The sequence below is a fragment of the Anopheles funestus genome, chromosome 3RL, assembly GCF_943734845.2.
Source record: "Anopheles funestus chromosome 3RL, idAnoFuneDA-416_04, whole genome shotgun sequence".
Taxonomy (NCBI): Eukaryota; Metazoa; Arthropoda; class Insecta; order Diptera; family Culicidae; genus Anopheles; species Anopheles funestus.
In genome coordinates, this window is record NC_064599.1 from 77,283,129 (window position 1) to 77,310,329 (window position 27,201).

General features: G+C 43.4%; 2 protein-coding genes across 3 annotated transcripts; both read left to right on the forward strand.

Annotated features, from left to right (window-relative positions):
- The first annotated feature begins 960 nt into the window (after nt 1-960).
- On the forward strand, nt 961-24,326 carry LOC125768156 (uncharacterized). 2 transcript variants are annotated; one of them, XM_049435448.1, is made up of 3 exons: nt 961-1,836; nt 9,715-9,955; nt 17,245-24,326. In XM_049435448.1, the coding sequence occupies exon 3, from the start codon at nt 18,263-18,265 to the stop codon at nt 23,177-23,179; it is 4,917 nt and encodes a 1,638-aa protein (XP_049291405.1). In that variant the 5' UTR covers nt 961-1,836; nt 9,715-9,955; nt 17,245-18,262; the 3' UTR covers nt 23,180-24,326. The 2 variants fall into 2 exon arrangements, with proteins under 2 accessions (XP_049291405.1, XP_049291406.1); XM_049435449.1 differs by having other exon boundaries at nt 961-1,306.
- Nucleotides 1,953-7,496, forward strand: LOC125768178 (adenosylhomocysteinase-like). The gene is made up of 2 exons (XM_049435508.1): nt 1,953-3,628; nt 5,255-7,496. The coding sequence occupies exon 2, from the start codon at nt 5,364-5,366 to the stop codon at nt 6,660-6,662; it is 1,299 nt and encodes a 432-aa protein (XP_049291465.1). The 5' UTR covers nt 1,953-3,628; nt 5,255-5,363; the 3' UTR covers nt 6,663-7,496.
- Nucleotides 24,327-27,201: the final 2,875 nt, after the last annotated feature.

Genomic DNA, 27,201 nt, shown 5'->3' on the forward strand with positions numbered 1-27,201 from the left:
TAATAGTCGCCTACTTTCCTCGCGCAATCACAATATTTAGTGTGTATCCTTTTTTTTCGTTTTTAAGGTGAAAGTATCACGTTACGCATATTGCATCTTGCGCAAAGAAGACATTCCTTGCGTAAAGTTTTTTTTATTAAATCAGCAGTATGAAGATAAATGAATGTAGTCGAAACAATCGAAATAGAAGGAGAAGCATCTCGGGGCCGCAATCACATAACTGCAAATGGTGGTTGATTTTTTTCTAGTGTTTCTACTAATGATGCTGTATGTTTCATATACGGGTGGTGGTTGCATGTTCTATGCATCTTTAACAAAAAAAAGCGAAGGGAGAATACAGAAGGTAAGCACAATTTCGCTAATATTAATGATTTGACTACATTTGGCATCATATATCATCTGTTTTGCAAAGAAAAATCGTTATGCTAGAACAACATTACAGAAACAATTACAACAGACGGGTTTGGACTATTTTTCTTATGTAGTATGTTACTTATTGAGATTTTAGAAACATTGAAACTGTTTTTTATCCTTTCTTCCGAGTTAAACTAAACAACAAATTAAATAAGTAATTCCGTTGTTTTTAAATGTTTTCCCTAGCACAAACTGAGGTCTTGGTCTTTGTAAATCATCACTAATTTACCGATAGAAATACAATTTTTAAATCTTATTATTATTGTTTTTTGTCATTACCTGAGCAAAGAAATAAAAAAAGAAAGTTGAAAAAAAATATTTGGAAAAATAAGCGATAAATTTGGCTTATTTTTTTTTGTTTCAAAACTGATTCTTCTTTATTTCTATAAACAAAATATTTTCTCTTAAATTTAACAACTTATCTTTCATAAAATTCTTCTTTAATTATACTAAAAATACGTAATTTTCACGCAATTATTGCATGACATTTAACCTTACTAGTCTGTACACTGCCAAACGTTGCGGATAGCAATAGTGTGTGTGTGTGTGCGTGTGAGCTGTTACCCTTGCTATAAAATTCTCTCATACATCGCTCGCATACCTTTTCACCCTAGTGTGCGTGCGAGCATTATGTTTTTTGAATTTGCTTTGCCGCTGACGGAAATGGGAGAGCGAGAGAGAAAAAGAGAAGCGCTGAGAATGGCAAAACGGTACAGCCGAGCAGGGGCGCAGTGAAAAAAAGCATCAAAACATAAAAAGCCCTCGAAGCGTGCGGATGTGCGTCCGTCTCGTGCTCGTGTGCATTTCCCACTATTTGCCGTGATTTGCTGTGCTCTAATTTCTTCCTAAACATTTCGGACAGGACTGGAGAAAAAAAAACACCCATTCCGAGGTAGTGAAAAACCCAAAAAAAAATCTCATACTCATATTTTAACATCAAAACATACACAGTGAGAATAGTTTGGTGTAGCGCAACAACAACAGCAACTAAAAAAAGAACCGTGACCACTGTGCGTGTGTGTGCAGCGCGGCAGCATCAATCAACCCCCCCGCTCGGGAGTGTGTGTATGGTTGTTGCCCCTCTGTTGCTAAATATCTAAACGGGGTAAATTATCCAAATTGATGGGGCTGCTGCCGCCGCACGACGAATTTGATCACAGTGAACAGCGCACGGCGTTTGTTGGTGAGAAGCAAATTAACACCCTTCTCACAGTGTGATGCAGTGAAATAGCGAAAACGGCGGAAAAAAAAGTCACAAAAGAACCACCAGACAGCTTCTTGCTTTGGTGCGTGCATCATCCTTATATTTCCATCTCGCTGGAAACGTGAAAGGTGTGAAAGGTGATGAAAAGAAGCCGTGCTTGAGCGAGTGTATGTGTGTGTGTTTGTGCGCGGGTGTTTTGTGCAGAATCAAAAATCAAGGTGAATATGATTAAAAAGGCGACCGGGCACAAAAGGGAGTTAAAGAAGCAAAAAACAAAAAAAAATATGGCAGGCAATACCCAAACGCGGGGGATTAATATTCAAGTCCTTTCCCGTCTCCTTGTTCTCCTCGCGTACTAACGAAACTTCCCTTCGCTTCAAATGTTTCTTTTCCCCGAAGGGGGTGAGAAGGATAAAATTCCTTACCGTTGTTTTATTTTCCATTGAAGCTTTTCTTCAGATGCGTAAGGAAGAAAACAGCTCGGATGTAACCGGGAAGAAGATCCAGTTCGGCAGCTTCGTTCGATTCGCGTTTCGCGATATGTGAGTGAGATGGAAACAAACGGTACGGTACCCTCCGCTCACACACGTTCCCTTTGCCCACGGCTGCCCTTATGTTGCGCTCTCGCGCGCTCTCTCTCTCTCTTTTACTCACATTGAAAGAAGGCAACGTTTTGCTGCTCTTTCTTTGCTTGCATCTATGTAGTATGCTTTTTTTTCGTTGCTGTTCAATACTGTTTTCGTCCTGGAGTGCAAGTGTAGCAGCGCAAGTCGAGAAATATCGTTTTTGAGTGCGTGCATCATGCACGTGTGAAGGTGTGTGTGTGTGTATAAGTGTAATTTGTGTAAAGTGCATGCAGAAACGAAGCAGCGAAGCAGCAGTGAACAATGATATTTTAAAATTTATGGAAAAAACAACCGCAAAAGATTTAATCGTTTTGACCAATCGCTAAAAATGAAATTATTCAATTTTAAATCACATCATATCTATCGCGTCTATCCTTTGGAATGCTTCTAATGTTCGTAAATAAAGTGTTCATCATAGTAAAATTTGATGGAAAATTTGAAAAATCTTAATCCGCGCGAAAAATTCATACGCCGTTTCCTATGAGACGGGTATGCTTTTCTTTTTTTTCCTCCCAAAAAATGCATGAAATTCGCGCGCGCATACACATACACATGCTCACACACAGTGTATGCGTGTGTGTGTGTGCGTTGAACGTCGTCGCCGGTTATGCTGCGTTCGTTAGAACGGTTCTTTTCTCCCGGTTTTTGCGAATGAAGTTTTTTTGTGCAAATCATAACAGAAGGTGGTGTTGGTGCGAAAACGAGAGCGACATAAATCGTCTTCGACATACGAATGGGTACTTTTAGTCTTTTTTTTTTACTTCATTCGTTCCTGTCCTGTCACCCTTTTTCCTTTTTGGAAAGTAAAAAAAAAGGAAGGAAACAGGACGATATGTGTGTGTGTTTTTTTTTCTTTTCATTTGTTGCAAGATGTCGCGAAAAAGGGGTTAGTTGTGCGTGGATCTTCTTCTCTTTCTATTTCCGTTTATGCAGTGTACGATTTCGCAAAAAAAAACATAGGCAGCACGGTGTATGTTGCCCAGGGGAACGGGAGCTTCCCGTCGTGTGTGCGTGTGTGTGAATGTGCGATTGCGTGTAAAACGGAGTGAAAATAAAAGGGGGGAGTTGTTGGGCCGCGTTACTTCTTGATCTGGCAGCCAGCCGGTGAGCCAGCCAGCCAGCAAGCGAAAGGTGTGCGTCCGTAGAGCAGTTTTGCATAGCCAAGGAACGGGAATTAGCGAAGAAGGTTCTCCGAAGACTCCTCTACGCATTACGGACGTGTACGGATTTGTAACTTTGGAGTAAATGCTTAATTTTTTTCCTTCCATTTTTAAAACATAAAAGTATAAAAAAGCATACATCTTCGCTGGCTGAAAACCGGGCGGCATAGAGTGTATATGCGTGTGTGTGCGCGAGAGAGAGAAAGAGCGAGAGAGTGAGCAAGGTAAACACGAGCGAGTGAAAAATCGTCATGAAAAGATGAGAAGAGCGGGTGTATGCAAACATCCCCTATATGTGTGGAGGGTGGCGGGCAGGTTGTGTCGCGCTAGCGGAAAAGGGTGTATTGATTGACAATATCGAGAAAATACATCGTTACTGATTGAGAAGCGAAAGGTCTTGTTTAAAGAAGAAACGCAAAAGGGCGAAAATAAGCGACAGAAAGAGAGCGAGAAAGAGAGAGAGGGAGGGAGCGAGAGGGTTAGCGAAAAGGGAAACAAGAACAAAGGGCAATAGTGTGAGCGAGACAGGATGTATCGAAACAAGACAAAAACGGAAAAAGAGACAATTTAGAGATCTCCCATGCGTGTGCGTTTGTGTGTGTGTGTGATTGTGTTTGAAAGTATGCGAGAGAGGGAGAGAAAGAAAGAATGTGTGGGGGTTGTTTTTTTTTGTTTCTTCGGTACCTTATTTTAATGTTATTCTTTCTTTCCCTGCCTCCCCCGGATCACCCCCCCCCCGGATGCGTCCATGCGTGTGCTTCAACGTAAACGGATATTTTTCGATTGTTGTCTCATCGGAATCCCCTCCTCTTTCAGCACGTTTTTCTCCTTGATTTCAGGCGCGATTCACCTTCCCTTCTCGTCAATTTATTCATTTCGAAGATTTCTTTGCGCTTATTCCGTTCTGCCTGGTTATTTTTTTTTGTTGCTTAAATGTATGTATCGTTAAAAAGTTTTACCGTTTCCCACACTCACGTCCCCACCCCCTCCATGCACAAGTTTGGTGCGTTTTGTTTGCGGGGGTTGTGCGAGATAAAATGGAATCGTAAAGCGAAAGGAGGTACCACACGAGCACGGGAAACACGATGTGAAGATGTGTTGGGTCGGGGTTTATTGACTGGATATTTTAATTTAAATTAGTTCTCCACACCTTCATGGTGATTTGAAAATACGAATAAAATATCTGTATTTTTTTTTTGCTGGTAGGGAGAAATGCGCGCTACACAAATGAATTTAGCTGCACGATATGACAGTTACAGCTGAGTAACAGCGCGTTGTGTGCGGGTGCGTTTTCGTACGCGTTCGCAAGCGTTGGTTAAAGGGGGGAGTGGAGGGAATCATTTTAAAATGAATATTTTATGCTCGCAGCAATCATTGGAAAATGGAGGATTGATCGAGAAACACAGCAATGGGTGGTAGCGCGTTCGGAACGCAGTGCTTGCCGAGAGCGGTTGCTAAGACGACGGATATGCTTTCGAGTGCTTGCTTGAAAGTGAAGACTTGCGTTCTGATAGTTTCCTTTATTTTGTTGAATAAATTTAATTCGTTTTCTTCCGATTTCCGTGTGGAAGTATACAAGAAAAAGATAGTTAAAAACATACATACAAAAATGGATGTTTTTATAGATCTTTCTTGGAAGTCGCTGTTAAAAAACTGAGTTGCAATACTCATGGCGTTGAGATTACTCTTTTCGGTTCTAACTCCGTTTTTGCCGATATATTGGTTTTGAATTATTTTTTACCAGATATCCCTAAAACAGTTGTATGTTGATCTATTCGACCTACATCTCCCCAAACCATCTGCTGATTTGAACAATATTTCCCCAACTTGAATTTTTGGTACCTTTTCAGTTTGCTGACATCGTCGAAAGTTCTCAAAACAGCCTATTTTTGGTCTAACTTTATGGCAACTCGCTTCAAGCGCGTATAATTCGTGAATTGAATAAAACGAAACGAAATTATGGCAAAACTCGCATATAAAGTGGCCGACATTACGCTGGCCGAGTTCGGACGGAAAGAGATCATGCTGGCGGAAAACGAAATGCCGGGTCTGATGGCGTGCCGGAAGAAATATGGCCCGTTGAAGATCCTGAGCGGTGCCCGAATTGCTGGCTGTCTCCATATGACCATCCAGACGGCAGTGCTGATCGAAACACTGCTCGAGTTGGGTGCCGAAGTGCAATGGAGTAGTTGCAACATCTTCAGCACCCAAGATCATGCGGCCGCAGCCATGGCAAATGCCGGCGTCCCGGTATACGCCTGGAAGGGTGAAACGGATGAGGAGTACCTGTGGTGCATTAGGCAGACGCTTAGGTTCCCGGACGGTAAAGCACTGAACATGATTCTGGACGATGGCGGAGATCTGACCAATCTGGTGCACTCCGAATATCCGGAACTCCTGAAGGACATTCGAGGTTTGAGCGAAGAAACGACAACTGGCGTGCACAATCTGTACAAGATGTTCCGTGCCGGTCGGCTAGGAATGCCGGCGATTAATGTAAACGATTCGGTGACGAAGAGCAAGTTCGACAATCTGTACGGATGTCGGGAATCTTTGCTGGACGGTATCAAGCGTGCGACGGATGTTATGATCGCGGGCAAAGTCTGTGTGGTCGCCGGGTATGGTGATGTGGGGAAGGGTTGTGCCCAGGCCCTTCGGAGCTCCGGTGGCCGTGTCCTCATCACCGAGATCGATCCGATTAATGCACTGCAGGCGGCAATGGAAGGGTACGAAGTGACAACGATGGAGGAGGCAAGCCGGGAGGCACAAATCTTCGTCACGACGACTGGCTGCACCGACATCATCGGGGAGGACCATTTCCTCAACATGAAGGATGATTCGATCGTGTGCAATATTGGACATTTTGATTGTGAGATCAATGTCACGTGGTTGCGGGAGAATGCGACTGAGAAGGTGAACATTAAGCCACAGGTGGATCGGTACAAGCTGGCGAACGGTCATCATATTATACTGCTGGCGGAAGGACGTCTCGTCAATCTGGGCTGTGCGATGGGACATTCGAGCTTCGTCATGTCGAACTCGTTTACCAACCAGGTGCTGGCACAGATTGAGCTGTGGACGAATCGGGACAAGTACGACATTGGAGTGCACGTGCTGCCGAAAAAGCTGGATGAGGAGGTTGCTGCACTGCATCTGGACAAGCTTGGTGTGAAGTTGACGAAGCTTAACCCACGGCAGGCAGAATATTTGAATCTTCCGGTTGAAGGACCGTACAAACCGGAACATTATCGCTATTAGAGTTTGATGAAAGTGTCTCACAAATTGACATGCATCTGTAATCCTATTAAACTATCCTCAAAAATTATTCACCATTTTTTGGATTAACATTTCAAACATTGTCAAGGCAGTTAGTCCTCAAGAAATATCATCAAATAAAATGTTTAAAAACATATATCTCAAACTGTGTTCAAAAACACAATCGTATTATTGATACAAATGGTTGGGAATGATGATTTCGTTTTCGGGTTGAATTGTGCATGTGAACAGTGAACTCTAGCAATGCACATCATTCCTCCCTTCCTTCTACGAGAACGTTCATTCCGTTTCGTTTGCCTCCCGCTACACGCACGGTGATGACATTCGAAGGTAGATTTGCTTTGCGACAGTACGCTAGCAATTATTTCCCAAAGTAAGGAGAGAAGTGGATGTGGATGGGTTTGAGGTAGAAAAGAAGGTAAATAATTGCACCGTGTACGTCCTCTCCCTTTGCATCTTGCTCATTTGTCTTTCCACTGCGACGTACATGCGACACATCGCAACACATTGTTGTGTAATTTAGTGAAACAATCAAAAACCATCATGTCGAGTTCAGGCAAAAGAAGCGATTCAATTTAATGTTTGTGGGTTGTGGCACACCAAGCGAAGGCACACACCATCGATGATGATAATGGTTCCCTGGCTGGAGTTTCTCTCTTTCCTTTTTGTAACGGTAGACGAACGATAAAACGACATTTACGATTGTTTTTTAAACCACAGAAAAAAGTGGAGCGACCGCATCTTCCACCAGCGGTGCATGACAAGGCGTTGCATTGGTTGCTTCGGACCCGATGATGCACCAGGAAAATGAAGCTTGCCGGGTAAAGGAAGAATTTCATTATGCAGAATGGAACGTCGTTTCTTCTCTTCAACATTTCAGCTGACCATGTTAAGACATTTGAAATGGTTGTGCGCGCGCGATTTAATGTCACCGGTCGCCAGAGGGCGCTGTCAAACGTCAATCAAAGTTTTAAAAATTATAGCAATGAGGTGCAGCACTTGAACGACGGTTTGGGTTCTATTGTTGCTTTTATGATGAGAACCAATTACCGTCCCGGATGTGCTTCTGTTCGGTGTAAATTATTACATGTAACAGGAACTTGTACGACCTTAAGGTTTTAGTTTTCCCATCAAGAATACGATAAATTTTGCTTACGAAAAATAAACAAACTCTTACTTAACTACCCATAAAATCCTAATTTATTTTTACATTCTTGTCCCTGAAGGTGTAATAAGAGAAGAATGTAGACCGAATTCCATCTCCATCGCTTCCAGGTGTAGGAAACAGATGTCAGCAGGATGGTTGTGGAGCTACTTGTGATCATACAGTTCGTAACATAAGTGTAGAATCACTTTTTTTTTTTGAAAATAGAACATTTGAAAGAGATTGATACAAATTATGTTTCATATGTTCCTTCTTCTTCTTTTCGACTTAATGATCGCGTCATTTCTCGCTTACGAGACATATTTTAATGTGCGTAAAAATATGCATCTTGAAAAAAAAACATTTTTTTCAAATTTTTGTAGCATTGTTACAATTATTTAACCCTTTTTTATTTTTTTTTATTTACAAAAAAAACTGGTGGTCTTATAGTTATGACACGTACTGTAGTATATGTAACTATGGTAACGATACGACAATAGTGAAAAGGGTAGCGAAGAGAATCGTCGGTCATAAATTAGCAACCAATTTGCAAAAATTATGTCAACGGTAGGAAACGTCGAATCATACATTGGGAAAAGGTGTGAAACAAACAACGGCTCTCGTGCCATTTTTGCCAGCTGTTGCCAGCTGAATGCTTCTTGGTGACTTCATGCTGCGTTGCGGTGGTTTATAAAATGTAATATTGTTTAAAAAAAATCAAATCTCACCCAGGAGGAAAACTCTCCCATAATGTGTGTCCAGCCCGTTACCGCGCGTCACCACCACACCGCCTCAAACAATTACCATATCCGGCTGGGGGGAGGGAACTCTTGTGAACCGTAAATGACGATGATGGGCTCTCCTGTGCCATATAATGCTGGTGTGCCGCATCATGCATGGAACGTGCCACACCCTTCAAAGTGCACGTTACGCGCCAGACAGGGAGAGAGTGATTCCCCATGCCAGAAGAAAGCAAAATAAAACATTAAGCGTATGAAACGGGCGCATATGTGTCTTTTGTTGCGTACGCTGGCCAGCATATTTGTGTCGTTGTGTGTGAAAGGTTCCAAAATGAAATCACTTCACATAAACGTATAATCTTTAATTAACATCAACAGGGCGCGCTCCGCTTAAAGGCTGGGCAGATCCTAGAGGCAGTACGCACAACAACCGCCCAAAGCACTAGGAGCAGGAGCGAGAACGAGTGTTAATTATCATAATTTGATCAGTTAATGAACAACATCCGTTTGGTTCCGTTTGGTGGGACAGCGGACAGTTTGGAAACCGTGGATGGCACTAGTGTGTGCTGTGTCGCGGGATAAGTGTTATTTCACACTTGGTGGTTGTGGCAGTGTGACGAATTAGGTTGATGAGCGCGAAAAAGATGAAAAAAAGAAAAAGATGGGGACGAATTTTCGGACTTGTTAAATAATAAAAAACAATTATCACAAATAGAGGGATCAACCATTTTGAAGTGATTTGACAGTTGGAAAGCTGTTCTGTTTGGGTTTGTGTTCCGGACTACTAGGATGGCAGATATACATTATCATAGTGGAACAAATGTCAAAACCGGGTGCAATTTCGTTGAATTATTTAAATTTAAAACTCATTTTTAACTGTTCAACTTAACTAGAATTTTCCAATTGAAAAACCAATGAAAATTTCAATTTCTACAATAAAACAAAAAAAGTGTCAATTGCTTTCATTCTCTGTAGTAAACTCACTAATCTGTCTAATAGTCTGAGTAATCTGTCTAACAAATCTAAAATTCAAAATATGCTTATCACTAAACTAGATGCCGTGTGTTTTGGAGACTGACTGTATTTAGAAAATTAAGTTGAATAAACAATTTTTTAATTTTTTTTCCATTATTTTGCCCTCTTTTTCCAGCGTTTGGATAATCTAGATGTTACGGTTAAGCCATTAAAAGAAATGGAAACAAAATTGTAATTCACGCACAGAAAAATCCGCTCACGCATAGACGGACCTGTCGCTCAGGATCAACGACGATCCACGCACGAACGAGAAAGCATTGCGTTGTGCATCTAAGCAACATTTTCCATCCAGCAAGAAGGGTACACACAACCCTCACTATCCTTCCACTCGCCGCATCTATCCGACCAGAGGAAAGGTAAGAAATCATCGCCTACTGCTACTGAATATTAGAAAATAAGGGAAAAATTCCCACCTCTTTTTCTCAACTCATGCAACATAAATAATTTCTCCACTCCTCCCGGTATCCGCGAACCGGTGAGGAACTTGTTCGCGTGGAACCTTTCTCGTCCTCGTTGTCCGAAGGTGCTATAAATTTATTTTATGCTCCCTACTGCCGATCGACACGGGAGGGCGCGCGCGTCCGTATGTTCCGTAGTTCCTGTTGCGGTAAGATAGTGCGTTGCGTGCGTGCATGTACGGTGGTGGTAGGTTGACAGTTCGAAAGTAAACAAAACCCCTCACGCTATCTCACCTCGTTAAGGGTCGAAACCACTGACAACCATAAAAAAAGGAACTTGCAAGCCTTCCTCCTCCTCCCCTGGGCCATATCTTCTATGCTTGTGAAGTGGAAAAATCCTTGCACACAAGGATGGAAGAAGCAAAAAGGATAACCAGACACAAACCATTCTTAAGGTTTTTTTGTTTTCGTTTTTATCGTTTTCTTTTTTTTTACGGATTTTTATGTTTTTGGTACGTACTTGCATGTGTATGTGTGTGTTGGTAGAATTTTGGCATTTTTTGATCCATTTACCTTCTTCATCATGTTCACCTTTTCTTTACTCTTTCACAAGGGTTCGCGTTTTTCCTTTTTGGGTTGTTTCTACATTTTTTTTTTCATTTTTCCACTGTTTCGTCTCGATAGTTCCATCTGTCAGGATATGTTTTGGGTATAGTTGCCGATAGTGCGGCCCGTCCCGTCCAGAAACCATTTGCTACCTTACCGACACTTGCGTTTCGACACAATTTCGTTGCTGTTGTTTTACCACACGATTGGGTTATCTCCTTCACTTTTCTCGTTCTAGTTCTACCACGCACACGAACGTTCTTCGTTTTCACGTATTTTTACCATTTTTTATTCTCTTTTTTTTGTTGATTTGTCGATATCCTTTCGGTTGCAGTGGGTTTCCTCTTCCTCTGCCGGGGTTTCCATTTTTCCGCCATCGAGTTGGACTCGATGCAGGTTTACAGCCCATCCCAATAATCGTGTTTTGTTGACGATCATAAGGTCAGTTGGTGGTGGTGGTGGTGGTGCTGTTTGTAACAAAGCGAAATGAAATATAATTTATGACCTGCCCGTTGTCATCGGGACTCCGGAGGTCTCTTGCTTCCCACACCCGCTTTATTGGGCTTCCCGCTGTCTCATGCCACACATTCATGAGCATATTTCGATAAGCATGTGTGTGTGTGTGTGTTTTTTTCTTCTCTGTGTTACATCTGGGAAGAATTTCACCTTCTTAAGTGTAGAAGGTGAAAAATAAGGAAAAAAAAAAGGAACTGGTACAGTGACGGTCGACTAATTGATTATTTGCTCACGAGAACGGTAAAGGAGAGGACAACAGCTAAACGGAGTAAAAGTTACAGGGCAACAAGGTGGGAATGTTGAGGTGTACGGTGGCCTCCGGAAAAGGCGACAGATGCGCTACCGAAGCGAAGCGGAATGTGTTCCAGCTAATGCTTGTGGTGGCCGTTCGATACCTTCGAGCCTGTGGCTATTCGGAAGGTTTTGAAAAGTAACAGTTCCGTTCTGTCATTAACTTGCAAACGATTCGGAAAACGATTAGACAAACTGCTTACAGAGTTTACATTAAGCAACAGTTGCTACTCGAGTATTTTCGTCCTTTTATTAGCAATTAAAATTAAAAACACAAGAATGTGCGGCTTATCAACCAACAAACTTTTTTCTGTATGTGTAAACTACTGGGTTTTCGAGTCCCAAGTACAAGCTGAACTGGAATGTAGCAAGGAAGTCTGGAATGCTTCACACCATCTGGATCTTCTTCAACAATCTTTTATCTTGAATTTATTAGAAGCTTGCTTTAAAGTGAAAATTCTTCTACCAGGGACACATTTAAACATTTAAGAATTTTGTAATAACTTTTTTGTTTTGAATTCACTTTCAGGTAATTGAGTTGAATTAATGCACTAAGATATTTGAAATATTATTCTACTCGTTAGATTTTTTTTTCGATTTTTCCCCTAAAACGTTCCATGAACAAAATGGTAAAGATCAGCAAACAGAGCACCATTTTGCGTACGTGTTAGTTATATCGTTTTAATACTTTCGCATAACACACGTTAGTAGAATCGATCTGTACAAAACAAACAAAAAATACATCACCTTCTCCTCATATTACAAGCGTGTGTGTGATGCATTAGCGTGTGCGGAAAAACAAATTTTCAAGAAAAAAAATGGAAATAAATCATGACCGAAAGTGTATTGTACGAAAGTGGTGCGACAACAAGCGTAGATTGTGAGTAGAAAACTCTAACTTATCCCCTCCTCACCCTCCCACCCTCCCACCATTCATTTTGTTAGCCGAAACGATGTATGTGTGTGTTTTTGTATGTATATGAAGGGATTTATCCATTTCCCTTCACATCACGCGAGATTGCTCTGTGGAGCCCATACACAGCTTGCTTTGATGGAAATTCAAGAAAGTGTGTTTGATTTCTTCTTATACATTTTCCCACCCACCGAGTCCACCGCTTGCGTTCGTTCGGTAGCAACGCAGCAACGGCAAAAAAATCGCAAAAAAATTCCCTTATCACTCGAAGCGCGCGTTGAATTTATTGGCCTGTGCATGGAAAAATGTAAAGGGAAAGCTTAGAAAAAAGAGGAACGAGATAAAAGGAACTACAACCACCCGCGTCCCGTACGGTGAAAGGAGACGGTTTTATCCTTCCCCTTGCCTGTTCTCTCACTCTCTCTCTCCCCCGTTTGCCCACCGTGAGGAATACCGTGGGGAGATTTCGATACGCTAACGAGCAGGAAAAGGACGATGTCCTTTCGCGAGCAACGGTGTGGAATTGTGTTTGTGTGTGTGTGTTTATGTAGATGTTGGATTTTCTTTTTATTTTCTGTCGCACAGTGTTGCACAGTGGAAGATGAAGAAGAAGAGAAAAAAACGGCTGGAAAATGTCCCGGGGTGATGGTGGGTGGGTTTCTGTATCTGTAATAAGATTGGCTCATTTGATGGCTAGAAGAGGTGAGAAACCAAAAAAGGGGGGAACAGAGATGAAGGAGCCAACGCTGAAAGGATGCTGCGCTCCGACCGAGTGCGGAAAGAAACAGGAAGGAAGGAAGGATAGAGAGCGAAAGTAAATTTAAATTGGATACGAAATACTTGAAAGTTTCCGTGACGGGCAAGCGCGACGCATTTGCCGTCAGTGTTCATGGATGGGAAAAAAAGGACAGGGAAAGGAAAATAAGATTTTCCATTCGTGTTTTCGTTCGCTTCGTATGGGAAAGGAAAAGAGGATATTAGTGTATTCACAGTCAAATGCAAACTCACACACACTTAGTATGCCGACGATAAGTATTAACTCTGCCCGAGGCGTTTGGCATTGATAGGGCCTTGGGGGGGAAGATGTAAAGTGAAAAGCTCAAGCATTTCCGGCAAGAATGGTTCGCTCCAGGATAAGCCGAAGTTCCCGCTAGCACAACAGCGGAGAACCGAACTCTTGATGACAGATGTTGAAGGGGTTTTTGTGGTTTAATTTTGTAGCTAAGTTTGAATTTGTTCGGCAAGTTCTTAGGTACATTTCTTAAGGCTCTTGCTGCATTTATCAGGTGACATCCTCCCACATATCCAACTCAAGGAATTTAGGATTATTCTCCAAAAAAGCAAGAGAGGACGGCGTGTCCTTTTTTTCGTTGTCCATTTTGGTAGTGAAAAGACTTCGCGTCATCGCGTCAACTCAACCACCCGATGACGTTCAAGACTTCAAAACTTCAAGACTTCCAAGACGCGAAGGACATTGCAAGAGTCTGCGCAATTGCATCCAATTGCCGGCTGGCAAAGGGCTCTGGGAATGAAGGTTTTTTGTTTGTTTCTTTAATTACTTACGTCCAAGGATTTATAGTATCCAAGCTTTGTCTGTAAGTTGGCTTATTTACTTCTTAGTTAACACTGAGTGGCACAAAGTTGTATTACCGCACCAATAGATCATCAGCTTTTATTGTGTCTTTATGACAATTGCAAAAAAAAGCACTCAAAAGTTCGCCGACAAACTTCTATTTCACAAATTCGACTGTCGTCGGGACACAAATATTCAAATTCTTTTGGTGGTGAGAACTATTTACAGCTTTTGCTCAATGCTAATTTTGGCCATGGTGACAACATTCCTCTGCTACGAACTCCAAATAGATAAATGACACCCGGAGCATGTAGAAGACAAAGTGACCGTTTAGAAGCAGCAAACGAAACCGCTTCGAAAGATTTCTAAAATCACACTTATGGGGATGGGAGCGAGAAGAGGCAAGGACAAGAATAACACGTTTCATACGGATTTAACGTAACATTCAAGTTTGGTCTGAAGGTGGTCGATCCCGTCTTGCATTCTAATTACCCTTTGGAAAGAGGGTGAACCCTCCACACCCTCTCTAAAGGAAGAAGCAGGAGAAGGTGTGAACCGTTAATGGGGGAGTTCGTGTCTGTTTGATGCTTGGTTCAGCCATGGTTCGGAATGCCGTTGTAATGAAACTTCATCAATATCAAAAAACTCCAACGGGGCCGTATCTTGGATATATATAGACAGCGGTTGGAGTAGTTCTCCTCGGGGCTCTTTTGGGTTCCGTTTTCTTTTCTGCGCACTTCTTCTTGGATGGATTAGATGAAGGTGTGGAAAGAGTTCGGTAGGCAAAAGAAAGAAAGGTACGAAGGCAAGAGTAAAAGAGAGAGACACCACAACATCATCACCGTAACCTTAATACCCGGTTCCGGGTGTGCACACGAAGGAGATCTGGTTACGGGAATCATTTTTCAATTTCATCACGCTAATGAATTAGTAAAACCAATAATCCGCGGTCCCCCTTTCTTCGCCCCATTGACCATGGATAGGAATGAGACGGAAAGCGCCTTAACGTGTGTAGTTCTGGGCAGATAAGGAGAAGGCAGTGTTTGCTGGTAAATCCCTGTTTGGTTTAAAATGATGGTGTTGGTGCTCTGGTGCCGTTGTTGTCCGTCTGGCTTGTCTGGAGGGTGCAGTTAACGCGGATGATGAGCGCTTTCTTTCACGACTTCACGAGACCTCCGGTATTATGTGTGTTCCCTGAAGAGGATGTTTCTGATTGGTGAAGCTCCTGACACGGTACCTTTCGTGTTCTGTTTACTCTTTTGAGAAGTTTGTGCTGTGCATGGTCAGAACGGGACGATGAGGACAGTTTGGGAATTTAATCCTGCTTTCCAATATAAACCAGCAAGTTATTGGAAAAATGCTGACCAATTCTTAATATGCATCTTTGGGAGAATCTCCGACTAACTTCTCCTCCAGTAAAACTCGGCTTCGTATATCTCGCTGCAGGATATGACGATCTATAAGCGATTGACGCGTTGACGCTAGGCTTGAGCCCAAGTTCACGTCAGGGCATCAACAATTCAACACGTTCCTTTGACTTCCTTTGCGTGCCCTTCTCCAGCTTGCATTTATTTATTCTGCTTATCGGACTGTGTGGTTAATATTGACTCAAAGCATGTTATGTGAGATTCAAATAAAAAAAAGAATACATTTTGCAAAAATTCTACCCCATCAGGAGTGGTACATTGAGAAATTTAACGAATCTTGAAATCTGGTCACTATAGACCCGGTTATAGTTTTTTAACCGAATCCTAAAGAAAATTCGTTAAGTTTCGTATGTACGTCTTCAAGATTATACGAAGTGTAGTGCGGATAGTTCACCTTGTTTGTTTGTTTTGTGGTGTACAACAAGGCGCAGTTACAAGCGGCGAGATTTTCTTGGGTTGGTTGAATGACTGTAATTTCCCTATCGCGATCATTGCCGGAGCGTTCGCTGGATGGATTGGTGAACTCGTAAAGGGTGTATAAAATCCTCAATCATTACACACCATAATCGCCACTCAGGCAGAAGGGAGCACTACAATTTGGTTTGGTTCAACGGGTCCCTTCTTCTGCTGAAGACAACAGAATCACAGAACGGACCACGGGCGGGGTGGGGAAGAATGGAATTAAAGCGACGGATCAAACCAACCTAGGACATCTCACACCCTGTGGAGATGGTGAGAGGTGAAAACTTAACCGGGACGAGTCAGCCGCAACACTGGAGGTTGATTCATTTTAATTCAATCTCTCAACCCACCACCACCGATCACCACCAACCGCTTCAGTGTTCTATCTCGTGACGGGCGTAAGCTTAAACGAATCATCGATGCAAACACGTTTAAATCATTTCATCGTATTTCTTCGTCTTTTGGCCTCATCATCTCCACCCGCACCACCGCTGAAGAAGTGGGGGCTGAAGAGGTTGGGTTGTGTATGAAGGGGGGAAATAGGGGATAAAGTCAATGCTTTGCAGCTGGACCTTGGATGTTCATTATTCGAGAGTACAGAGATCAGACTCGAGCACATTCCACCAACGGGATTCATGGGTGATTTTTGTTGAGGAGCATATTCTACGGTGGCCTGCCTTCTCGTGGTAAAACGAAGAAATTTTAGGCCTCTTTCGTGTGCGTTTGTGTGTGGGACACCCAGTTCGGGTAAGAACGAGTTTGTAATGTGGTGTCCCTCATTATCGGGTTGTGTAAAGTATTCCACAGACGTCCGACATCTGTCCGTGTGTATGTATGCCTATATACACCTACATATTGAGGGGTTTGCACAGCGGCCACTTTCGAAGACGGTGATCACGCGGGACGCGCTCCAGTGGTGCGCTTTTATTTGTCTATGCTATTAATATTTCCGTATGATTTATAAGTCCCCGTGAGTTTGCGTCTTTCGTTTGCATATCTGTTTCTTTGCGTTCGATTTTTCCACCCTGCCGTCTTCGTATCGGTTTACCAATTAGGGTTTTCTTTAATGGGGACTCACTTCAGTCGCGCGGGATCCTCAAGTTGCTCAAGTTGATGTGTGACTTTGTTGTACATTGGATAGTGCTTTTCAACATTCATTTTATCGCAACACTTACCTACCACGGGTACAATCACGAAATCACCCAAAAGGTGCTCCAAAACAGACCAACCCATTTATGCGTTTCTTCTGTGTTGTTTTCTTTTCTGCCTTTTCTCTACCGTTCTCCGCGTTACCCGTAACCCGCGATGTGCAGTTGTTTGATTTAGCACTATTTATTAACATCCCTTCGCGTACTCCATTGGGTTCGATGCGTTTCACCCTCTTTTCGCTTCCCCATTCGACTGCTCGGCATACTCATTTGGATCGTTTTGTAACGTATGTTTTCTTTCAAATTTTTAGATAACGCCAGTCAACTGAGCCGGAGCCGCAACACCACATCAAGGATCGATTGCGCGGGGCACAAATTAAACATAAACGTCCGGCGCTGGTACAGAGCACGCAGACACAGGACCCGACGGTTCGACGTACGGAAAAGGCAGACTAATTTTTATTGAACGACGCGCAGTACGATCGCTGTACAAACACAAGACCTAGGCCACTATTGCCCAGCATACATGAAATGCAGCTTTTGGAGTTAAGACCCAACCAAATGGCCGTTACCATCAGCCCGTGAAGTTTGTGCAAATAGAGTGTCTTCTTGAGCGCACCTTTGGTTTGGAATTGGAAAAGTGACCGAACTCTCGGGCTTCGATTAAACATCAAACGGTGAGATCAAGATCATCACACGGCGGACGGTTGTAGGAACTTCGTAACATAGAATGCCGCCGCATGGCATTCGATGCATCCGCTAGTTAGCAATGGTGGCGAATGCTAGTACGAGCGCCTTACTTCTATCTCGACTCGATGGCAGCATTTCCGCCGGGGCAAAGCAAGCATGGAAGCAGTAGCAGCACGAGTAGCATCCTTCCAGCAATGAAGCGGAAACAACAGCTGTACCACTGCGTCAGTAGCATTAACATCAGCAAACGAAACCGCAAGCGGAGTGGCAACCTACACCTTCACGAAGGCACCGACGAAGGTAATGGGAAACGAGCGTTTACCAACGCTACTGTACGTTATCTCTACCAGATACAGCTGACCGGAAGCAATCGCTTTGGCGCACCGGTGCGGAACTAGTGTGCGGCAATAGGAAGTGCTGTACGACTTTCTTCCTACTACTACTACTTGTCATCACGGTTCCATTTTCATGTGATAAGAGGGAAGAAAAATTACTACTACAACACAATTAAGCAACAGCAAGCAACTTGCTGTAGAGCTTGGATTTTTTCTGAGGGGAAATCAAACAAAAAAAAACATCAAGAAAACGAAAGATCGTGTGTGTGTGTGAAGTTGGCGTGCACACGAAAGTGGTGAAAGAATGACACAGCCGAGCTACTATGTCAGCAAATATGCCGGAGAATTCTGCAAGCTGGTGGTGGAGGGCGATTTCAGCAAGGTTAAGTCGAAGTTCAAGGAGTTCGTGCTGGACTACCAAACGCCGGAAGATCTTAATACGCCGCTGCATCTGTCGATAATAGCGCAGCAAAATCGCAATGAAATTATTCAATTTCTCGTGGAATCGGGTGCGGATTGTGATTTGCGCAACTCCATGAACCTTACCGCTTCGGAGCTGGCGATCAATCTGAACTTTATCGACGTGACCAAGTTCATGCTGGCGGTCGAGTTTCGCAACCTGACGGATTACCGTTGCTTTTATCGGTTAATACGGCGTGGTTCGGTACCGTTGTTGCAGCTATTTCTCGAGCTGAAATCGTTCGACATCCATCAGCAGATCGGGTACGTGTCGAGCGTGTGGCACGAGCTGTACGTTAAAAATGTCCCGCTAACAAAGAGCATGGAAAACTTCCTGGAGTATCAGCTGCTAAACTACAGCTACGCCTATCACCATCCACCGGCACATCGACCCGAGCGGCCAAAGTTCGACAAGGAGCTCGAGCAGCGGATCGAGCTGATCGTTGAGTACACGCGCTACCTGACCAAGCACTACGGTGCGACGGACAATCTGAACGACTACGACGACAAGTTCCTGCTGGCAATCAAGATCGTGTACGACAATCTGTTCTTTGTGCGGGAAAAGCGCGAACTGGTCGCATCGGTACCGGTGGATGAAATCTGTCGACTGTTGGCGGTATTTCTGGCCATCTTCAAAAAGGCACCCCATTACGAGGTATACAAACTGATCCTGAACAAGCGCACCGTGCTGCAGTTCCTTTCCGCGGTTAGTGACGAGCTGGAGCGGATCAAGTGCGAGCTGGTCGAGAATCGTGGCCAGTCAAGATGGACGAATGAGCTGTTTTTGTATCTGATCTGTTGCATTCGGGATGCTGCTCCGGCGAAATCTACCAAGGCGATCAATGCATTGTGGCGCAAGAAGTGTGTGCTCAAGAAGAAGCTAATCTATTACGTGAAGGCACGCTTAAAAGCAAACCCTGAGCTGAATGCGATCCAGGCACGGTATGTGAACAACCTGTCCAAGTCCGAGCTGGAAGTGTTGCGGCACGAGCTGAGGGCGAACGAATTCGTGGAGCTCACACGTTTGACGGGACGCCGCAATCGGGTCACCTTCTGCCGGTTGCGCAAAACGTACGATCATGTGATGCAGCTGTATTCGATCAAGAAGATTCTACGCTACCTCGATGGGATTGCACGGATTCAGCTGCCACAGTATCAGGTGTCGGGCGTGTTGGCGATCAAGCGCACGTTGCAGGTGATCGCGGAAACGGTGGCGAACACACGGTACTCGCCGGCTATTGCACGCAAGCTGGACAGTGTGGTGCACAAGATACTGCCCCTCAACCTGGACGTGGATGTGCGAGATTTCTATCAGCCGAACGTATCGCTGTACAAGATGTGTTCGGATAAGCTTGAAATTGGTCGGTTACTACCGTTCGCGGAAGTGCAATGTAGCCTAAAGTCGGTGCGGCGTTACTTCGCCTACGTGCACGATCTGAAGATGCTGGAAGCGTACAAATGCTACCTCGGTAATGTGCATCAGCTCAAGAACCATCGGCAGGTGGCAAGCTACAATCAGTACGTGGGTGACGCGAATCGAATGTACTTCGAAAATCACACCCTGGACGATCTGTACTTCGAGCTGGAGGATTGCATACGCGTTGTGGAGGAACTGCAGGAAACGTTTAGCCAGCAGCAGGACGAGAAGTTGTGCGATTTGTTGCGGTGTGTGTATGGACCATTGGCCCAGCGTTTCGAGTCACTGACGAAAGGTTCGGAAGGTGGAGAACGTGCTGCGCTGGCATCGATCAGTGCCAACTTTAACACCGTAATGCAGCTTTGCGGGACGGAGATAGAAATGGCGAAGGTGCGTCGTATCGTGGGATCTTTTCTTGCCGAAAGCTACCCCAAGTACGATATCTGCAATGATGAGCAGTTGTTGTTGTTGAATCCTCTTATGCAGGAGCTGCTGCATCTGTTCACGAACTATCTGTACCAGTACCAGATGGATGAGCGGGTGACGAAGAACTTTGTAACGATGGTCGAGGTGCTGCACGTGGGTCGATACATTGCGGTGGATCATTTTTTGCCCGAACGAACGAAACCGTTCGATAGTTTGCTGCATCAGAACTACACGAACGATATACTGAAGAAGTTTAATCTACAGAATCTGAGCTCGATCGAGTTTGCAGTGCTGCATGAGCAGCTGTCGCAAAGCTATTATGATAATTGCTACAATCTCGATAAGAAGTATGCGATACTGACGATGTTCTTCAAGTCTACCAACCGGCAGGTGAATGATGCAATTTTGAAGCGCAACAAACGTATGGATCGGGAAGAGTTTCAATCGTTTCTGGACGCTAAGTTGAAGTTTATTGGGCAGTTTTTGCCCTGCAGTGATTTTAACGAAGTGACGCAATTCATCAACGAGGCGGCCCCGCACGTGGAGTACGCACTGGAGCACTGTCTGCTAGAGCTGTGCGAGATTCTCACCGATCTCGGTGTCTTTCAGGACAATCAGTACGTGCTGAAGCTGCAGTCGGCAAATGTGAGCGGCCGTAACCTGCACGAGTATCTGCGACAGGATGCGCTTGAGTGCGATATGCTGACACTGACGCACAGCACCAAGGTGAAGGTGTTTCTGAATGGGTTGATCTTCAAGAGCAACGAGTTTAAGCTGTACCAACCGCCGAACAGTCAGAAAGCGAACCCGGACGAGCTGCTGTCGATCAACGAGAATCTGATCAACAACTACAAGATGCGGTGGAGCTGGGTAGAACAGCAGGAGCGATTGTTCAAGTCAGTCGAAACGATCGATTTGAAGTTGCTGCAGGCACTTACACCGGACTACGCCGACATACGCGGTATGCGGTTGGGTGTGCTGTACGATGGTACACCTTCAACGGAGTACGAAATCATCGATCACACGATACGCAACAATCTGAAGCAGATGGTCGACTACCTGTCGGAGGAACTGCAAGCGATATCGTTCGAGAAGAAGCAATTCTTCCAGTACGTACTAGTACGGAGCTCCAACTCCCTGTTCATCGATGCACACTTCACGCTAACAACGGTACAGGAACGGCAGGCAACGATTCTCTTCATGGCGCTTTACTTCCGCGCGTACGATTTGTTTCTCGAATGCGTTAAGCGATTCGAGCTGACGGTGAACCTCGGCAAAATCATTAAGTATTTGAATCTGGAGTTTATCGAGAAGATTGCGAAGCAGATGAAAGACATTAGCTGGAACTGTCAGGATGGAAACGGCACGACGGTACTAGATCAATGTGTGCAAAAGGGTGATCTGTCGGCGATAAAGAAGCTCATAAAGCTGGGCGTTGACATCTGCTCACAGACTGCGGACGGTACGTCTGCGCTACATCGCGCATGTAGCTTGGGTCACACGGAAATTGCCAAACTGCTGGTCAAGCATCACGTTCCGCTATCCTCGCTAAGTGGAACCGATCGCTTGCCCTTGCATTACGCAATACAGTATCATGAGAATGAGCTTCTGTCATTGCTGTGGTGTGACGATATCGATATAAACTCGGACAAAAACCGTTTGGTTAAGCGTGCGATCAAGTACGGAAATCTGGAGGCATTGAAATTCCTGGTCGACACACGGCATGCCAAGCTTTCGTTCGTTGATCAGTGTCAGAACACGGTTCTGCATCTTTGTGCTAGCTACGGACGGTTAAACATGCTGCGGTATCTCTTCGACAGCCATCAACTCACGATCGAAGAGAACAATCTGCTGAATCGCCGTAACTCCTGCTCCAAAACGGCTCTTCACATTGCGGTTCAGAAGCGCCAGACGGCGATGGTTGCATTTTTGCTTGTCCGAGGTGCGGACCCTAGTCCGGCAGATGATACGGGACGTTCGGCGTTTGAATGGGCTGTCCAGGAAAACAGTGTGCGCATAATGAAGGCATTCGCGAAACATCACCCGACGTTGCGTTCGATTGCCGGGTCGTCCGGTGTGGCTTCACACCCTCTAACGATTGCGATCGAGCAAAGGAATGTTCGTATGCTTAAGTTCTTGCTGAGGAATGGATGTAGTTTCACCGGTGAATCACTGTGTTTGATAAAGGCCGTATACACGCGATCTCTGGAGATTGTACGATTTATCGTGGAGCTTTGTAAGCCAACGCTGCAGTATCGGGATCCATACGACAGTACACCGTTGCATGTGGCCATTGCGATAGAATGTAATGAAATCGCTGCGTATCTCATTGAATCCGGGGCAGAAATAAATGCAGTTAGTAAGTTTGGTGATACACCGTTGCATGTCGCTGCTCGGCACGGTAACATAGTGGCCGCACGTATGCTTATCCTGAAGTATGCTACCATCGATGAGCGAAACACATCCGGACTAACACCACTGATGCAGGCAATGTACTCGCGTAATCTGGACATTATGAAGCTGTTGATCGGTGCGGGTGCCAATATCGATCTGCTGAAGCTACATTTGGCAGAGATTGAGCAGCTGGCGAAACTTCCCACCATCCACATGTTCGTCGATCATTACGGACTGCTGGAGTTTATGATCCTGCAGCTACAGTACGACCCGAACGTGCGTGACGCCCGCAACCAGCAGAGCCTGTTGCACAAGGCGTGCTATTCGAACAATCTACAGATCGTGCAGTTTCTAGTCGACTGGTGCCGGCTGCAGACGGAGCAACAGGATGCGAACGGGCGCACCCCGCTGGCGATAGCGAACGAATGCAAAAACTATGAGGTGTCCGAGTTTCTTCGCAGCAAGAAGAGGAAAAAATCGCAAATCGCTCCCCAACGATACTTCGATCCGGCCGGTTTAATGTAACGGACGGTACCGGTGGTGGTGTAGAAATAGCTCCGCATCAGTGTCAGGGTGGTTTATTTTTGTTTTTTTTTTCATGTCCAGAGTCCTTTAAAATAGTTGACTGTACATGGCAACAACACCTCAGAACGGACTTGTTAAGTCGTGTGCATTTGTTGACCACCTGCTGACCGACTCGATCAGCTCCGGTCAGTCTTGCATGAATTGAACCCAGTGAAATTGGCTCTCAATCTATTGAGAATAGTAGAATAGAAATGTCCCAATCGTTTTGCTAGTTTGCGTAATTGAAGATGAAAAGTCGTAATGAAAAAAAGCAATGGAATATAGGTGTTTGGAGCGGATAAATCTTCAACAGAAAGTAGCTACACAAGTATCCCTATCGATTAGCACCGTGTGCTGCAACATAGGAACATAGATTTTGTTAATCTACTATAACAGCAAAACGATGGCCGAACATTTCTTTCGTGAATAGTATCATTCCAATTTTTATCACCGCTAAAGTATCGCTTTAAAAGGCTTCTCGAAATAAAAGTTCCTCGCGTCCCAACGCTAGTGTGTGAAAGTCACAAAATATGAAGCGTGAACATCGATCGTCTGAATGATCACACTCTTTATGGTTGATTCGGTTGGATAATGAGGAGAAGAAGTATGCGTAGCATTGCGTTTTTTTTTAGATGGAATATTTTATGCTTCTTATCGTTACCGAAATCGTTCTCACGATCGATCTTTAGCTGCTTAGTTTTGTTGATGTTGAACGCGCTTTTTTGGGATGTACTAAACAGAAGCCTACTAAACAGCTCAGCAAAGCTTGAGTTCTTGTACACTCGCTGGATCTTTGATTCAAAACTTTTTTTTCTAACAAAAGCATTTGATTGACGACCGATCCTTATTGGATGTTCTAGTCAGTGTATTGGTCCTGATCATCGTTGTACTAAAACCCAACGAACAGGCTTCGATCGTAGACAAGCCGTACAGGAACGTGTGTAGCACTGTAAATGGTTGACAGCTCTGATAGGCAAACAAGGTGGTCAGTAAAGCAAAACACGGAATCTGGTTGCGCTGGGGAAAACAATTGATTTCTTTCGTGATTTTAGATGAATGTGTGATTTTAGCTGTTTATAAACCCTACATTCCCTACTGACACAAATGATGAGATACACTTTTGTGGCCGGTTATTGAAAGTATGTCTACGCAAAGAGGATAACCGAAGTGAGCAGTAGCACAGAGGATGATGAATATTGTGACTAATTGTGTGTGTGGTGTGTATATTGTATGGAAGCTAAACTCTAGACAACAACAAAAAAAAACATCAACAACCATATGGTATTGTATGCGTGTGTTTAAGTAAATGGATGTACTACCTTGATGTCTGATTATAGAACTTATGATAAGCAGCAGTCGGATTCATATCCTCGCACGTAGGATAAGAGCAGGGACAAACCGTTTAAAACGATGCATTCATAAAGCATCACATAAGATTATTAGTCTAGAAAACAGATGGATAGCGGTGCATCGGTAGACGATACACTCACAATTCTAGCAACATAAGATAAAATCTTTTATTGTACCTTTTTAAGTAACGAAACCTCGCATATTCCTTCACCCGGATGCAGAGCGCCTAGTTGTGTATCGCCGCTAGTAATGTTTAGCCTCATACCAACAAATGAATTTCCCCGCGCAACAAAACAAAAAAAACGATATCCTTTCGTGAAAATGGGAAACAGAGATGGGACAGGTTAAGTTATAGGTTTAGTAAGACGTGAAATGAAACTAATAACCTCGCATTTATAACACGATTACAAACTACCATTATAATATACATATTATATATATACACATACAGACTGTACGAAGAAACTTCTACTATTAGTGAACATTTTATATGAGTGTCGTAATTATTGTCCCATTTTTGCTTGTCCCATCTTCAGCAGTGGATAAATGTGGACATCCAAACCTTAATGCGGGCGAAGGTTTAATACACTAAGCGAAACTACACGAAAGCGCTTTTTGCGGATGGGTAGAAGGCAAATAAACTACTAAACCTAACAAACTAAGAAACGTGAACGAACCGTAAGCCGTAAACGAAGAAAGACAAAAAACGGAAAACAAACAAAAACGCCAGTGCAGAATATTGAAACGTAAATTATTTATTAGTTAGACACTCGTTATGCATGCACCAAATTTAATATAATATATTAAATGGCAATGCAGCAGAGTATATAGCAAACGGTACGGAATCAACCAGGCATAATGAAGTAGAGAAATGAAGAAACAGAACAAACCAGAACAGCACAAAACACAGTGTCCGTGTTTGTGTGGGTGTGTGTGGTAGGAAAAGTGTTTCAACACTAAAATGCTACGGATAATCCTAGTTCTACACTGATCTGATCTATTCCCTTCACAGGGGAGTTGAATTGAAAGGTTTGAAAAATCAACGCTAAACCTCGCATGGTTTGTGAAACGTAATAAGACATATATAGAAGTAGTGTTAAGAAGGTAAGAAAAAAAACAAATGTGTGTGTATGTGTGTGAAAACTCGCTAAACACGCAAAAGTCGCCATCCCTCGCATAGTATGTAAGAAAATCATGAAAAACACACAGAAGCAAACGTATAATATTAAAGGGCATAACAGTAAACAGTGAAAACAAAGGTATATAACGATATCAAAACTAATGATGAGAAGAAACTGCAAACCAAACGAGTTGTATCTGTTCAGTGTCTAAAAGTTTAGGACTGTGTATGAGAAACAAAAAAAAACACACACACAGGAACAGGAAAAGAAGCTCGGTAAAGATACGAGATATTGCACATTCCAGAACGAAAGCTTCCTTTCATTGGAGCAAACATTCCCTTTGCAATGGATGTACAACTTCGCTAAAGACGTTAATTTGGAACCATTTGAAGATGATCTGTTGGTGTCAAAATCGTGTCAAACAAAAACCATGTTCAAATTATGCGTCTGCATCTTTTATTTTCTATTTTTGTTTTGTTGTTAAAGAATACGCTTTCTTTCTTCCGGAAGCACCCAAAACGGAACTGTTCGTCCAATGAAGTAGAACGACACTGCCTTATGGACGAGTGGGTTCCGGCCCCGTGTGTGTACTTCCGTTTTCTGTTCTCATTTGTTGAGGTTTCATTTATCAGTCTGCAGCATTCAGTTTCGTTCCCAGTTTCCCTCAAAAATAGAAAATTCACGTTTTTTTTTTAATCTATTTCACACTGTACTAAATGCAAACATAAATGCGCACAAAACTTTAACTTCAATTTTTGGTACGGTTCATATATGTACTTCTTTACATGTAACTAAACATCGTTTCGCTCTTCTTTTCTATTCGGTAAGCGTGAAGTGTAGCAAATTCAATTTATCTTCCAAATACTATAACATTCCTAACTGTAGTAAGATAAGGCCAGAAAACGAGAGAAAGGAGAGTAAGCAAAACTATTCGTTGTATACGCATCTCAGATACATTTTCGATTCAGGATCTGTTTTACCCATCACAATCCAAGTGTTTTATCAGCAGATTATAGCAGAAAGGAACTTGAAAGTGAAAACAAACGTGCAAACCTGAAAGGACTTATTTCATCTGCAATATGAACAAAAACCGCTAAGTACCGATGTCAGATTATTTTGTTAACAAAATAAAATGAATTGATTTTTGGAGTAATCAAATGGTTCGAACACGTGTTTGTGGCATACATCCGACAAGATCTATTACCTGCGTCTGCATTGATGAAGAGAATTCAAATTGGAATATCCGTTTATTTGCTGTCAGTTTGAAAGTATAAAACTGACAGCCTGTGTAATGGGCGAAAGGAAACGAAGAGCGATGGATAATATTTCCCATTATAACCTATTTATTAATCAAACAAAACGAATTTCAGTGGGAAATCCAATTGAAATAATTGTTATAATCATAGTTAAATGTAATCAACCCGCAATATTCTTTTAGATTACTTTTTGTAATGCAAACCCTGCTTGAAGTATTGAACCCAGTGCTATACCGAACCGGCTGATGGAGTCGAA

Excerpts from the sequence above, each read along its gene's own strand:
- LOC125768178 (XM_049435508.1), top strand. The coding sequence starts at position 5,364 with ATGGCAAAACTCGCATATAAAGTGGCCGACATTACGCTGGCCGAGTTC.
- LOC125768156 (XM_049435448.1), top strand. The coding sequence starts at position 18,263 with ATGACACAGCCGAGCTACTATGTCAGCAAATATGCCGGAGAATTCTGC.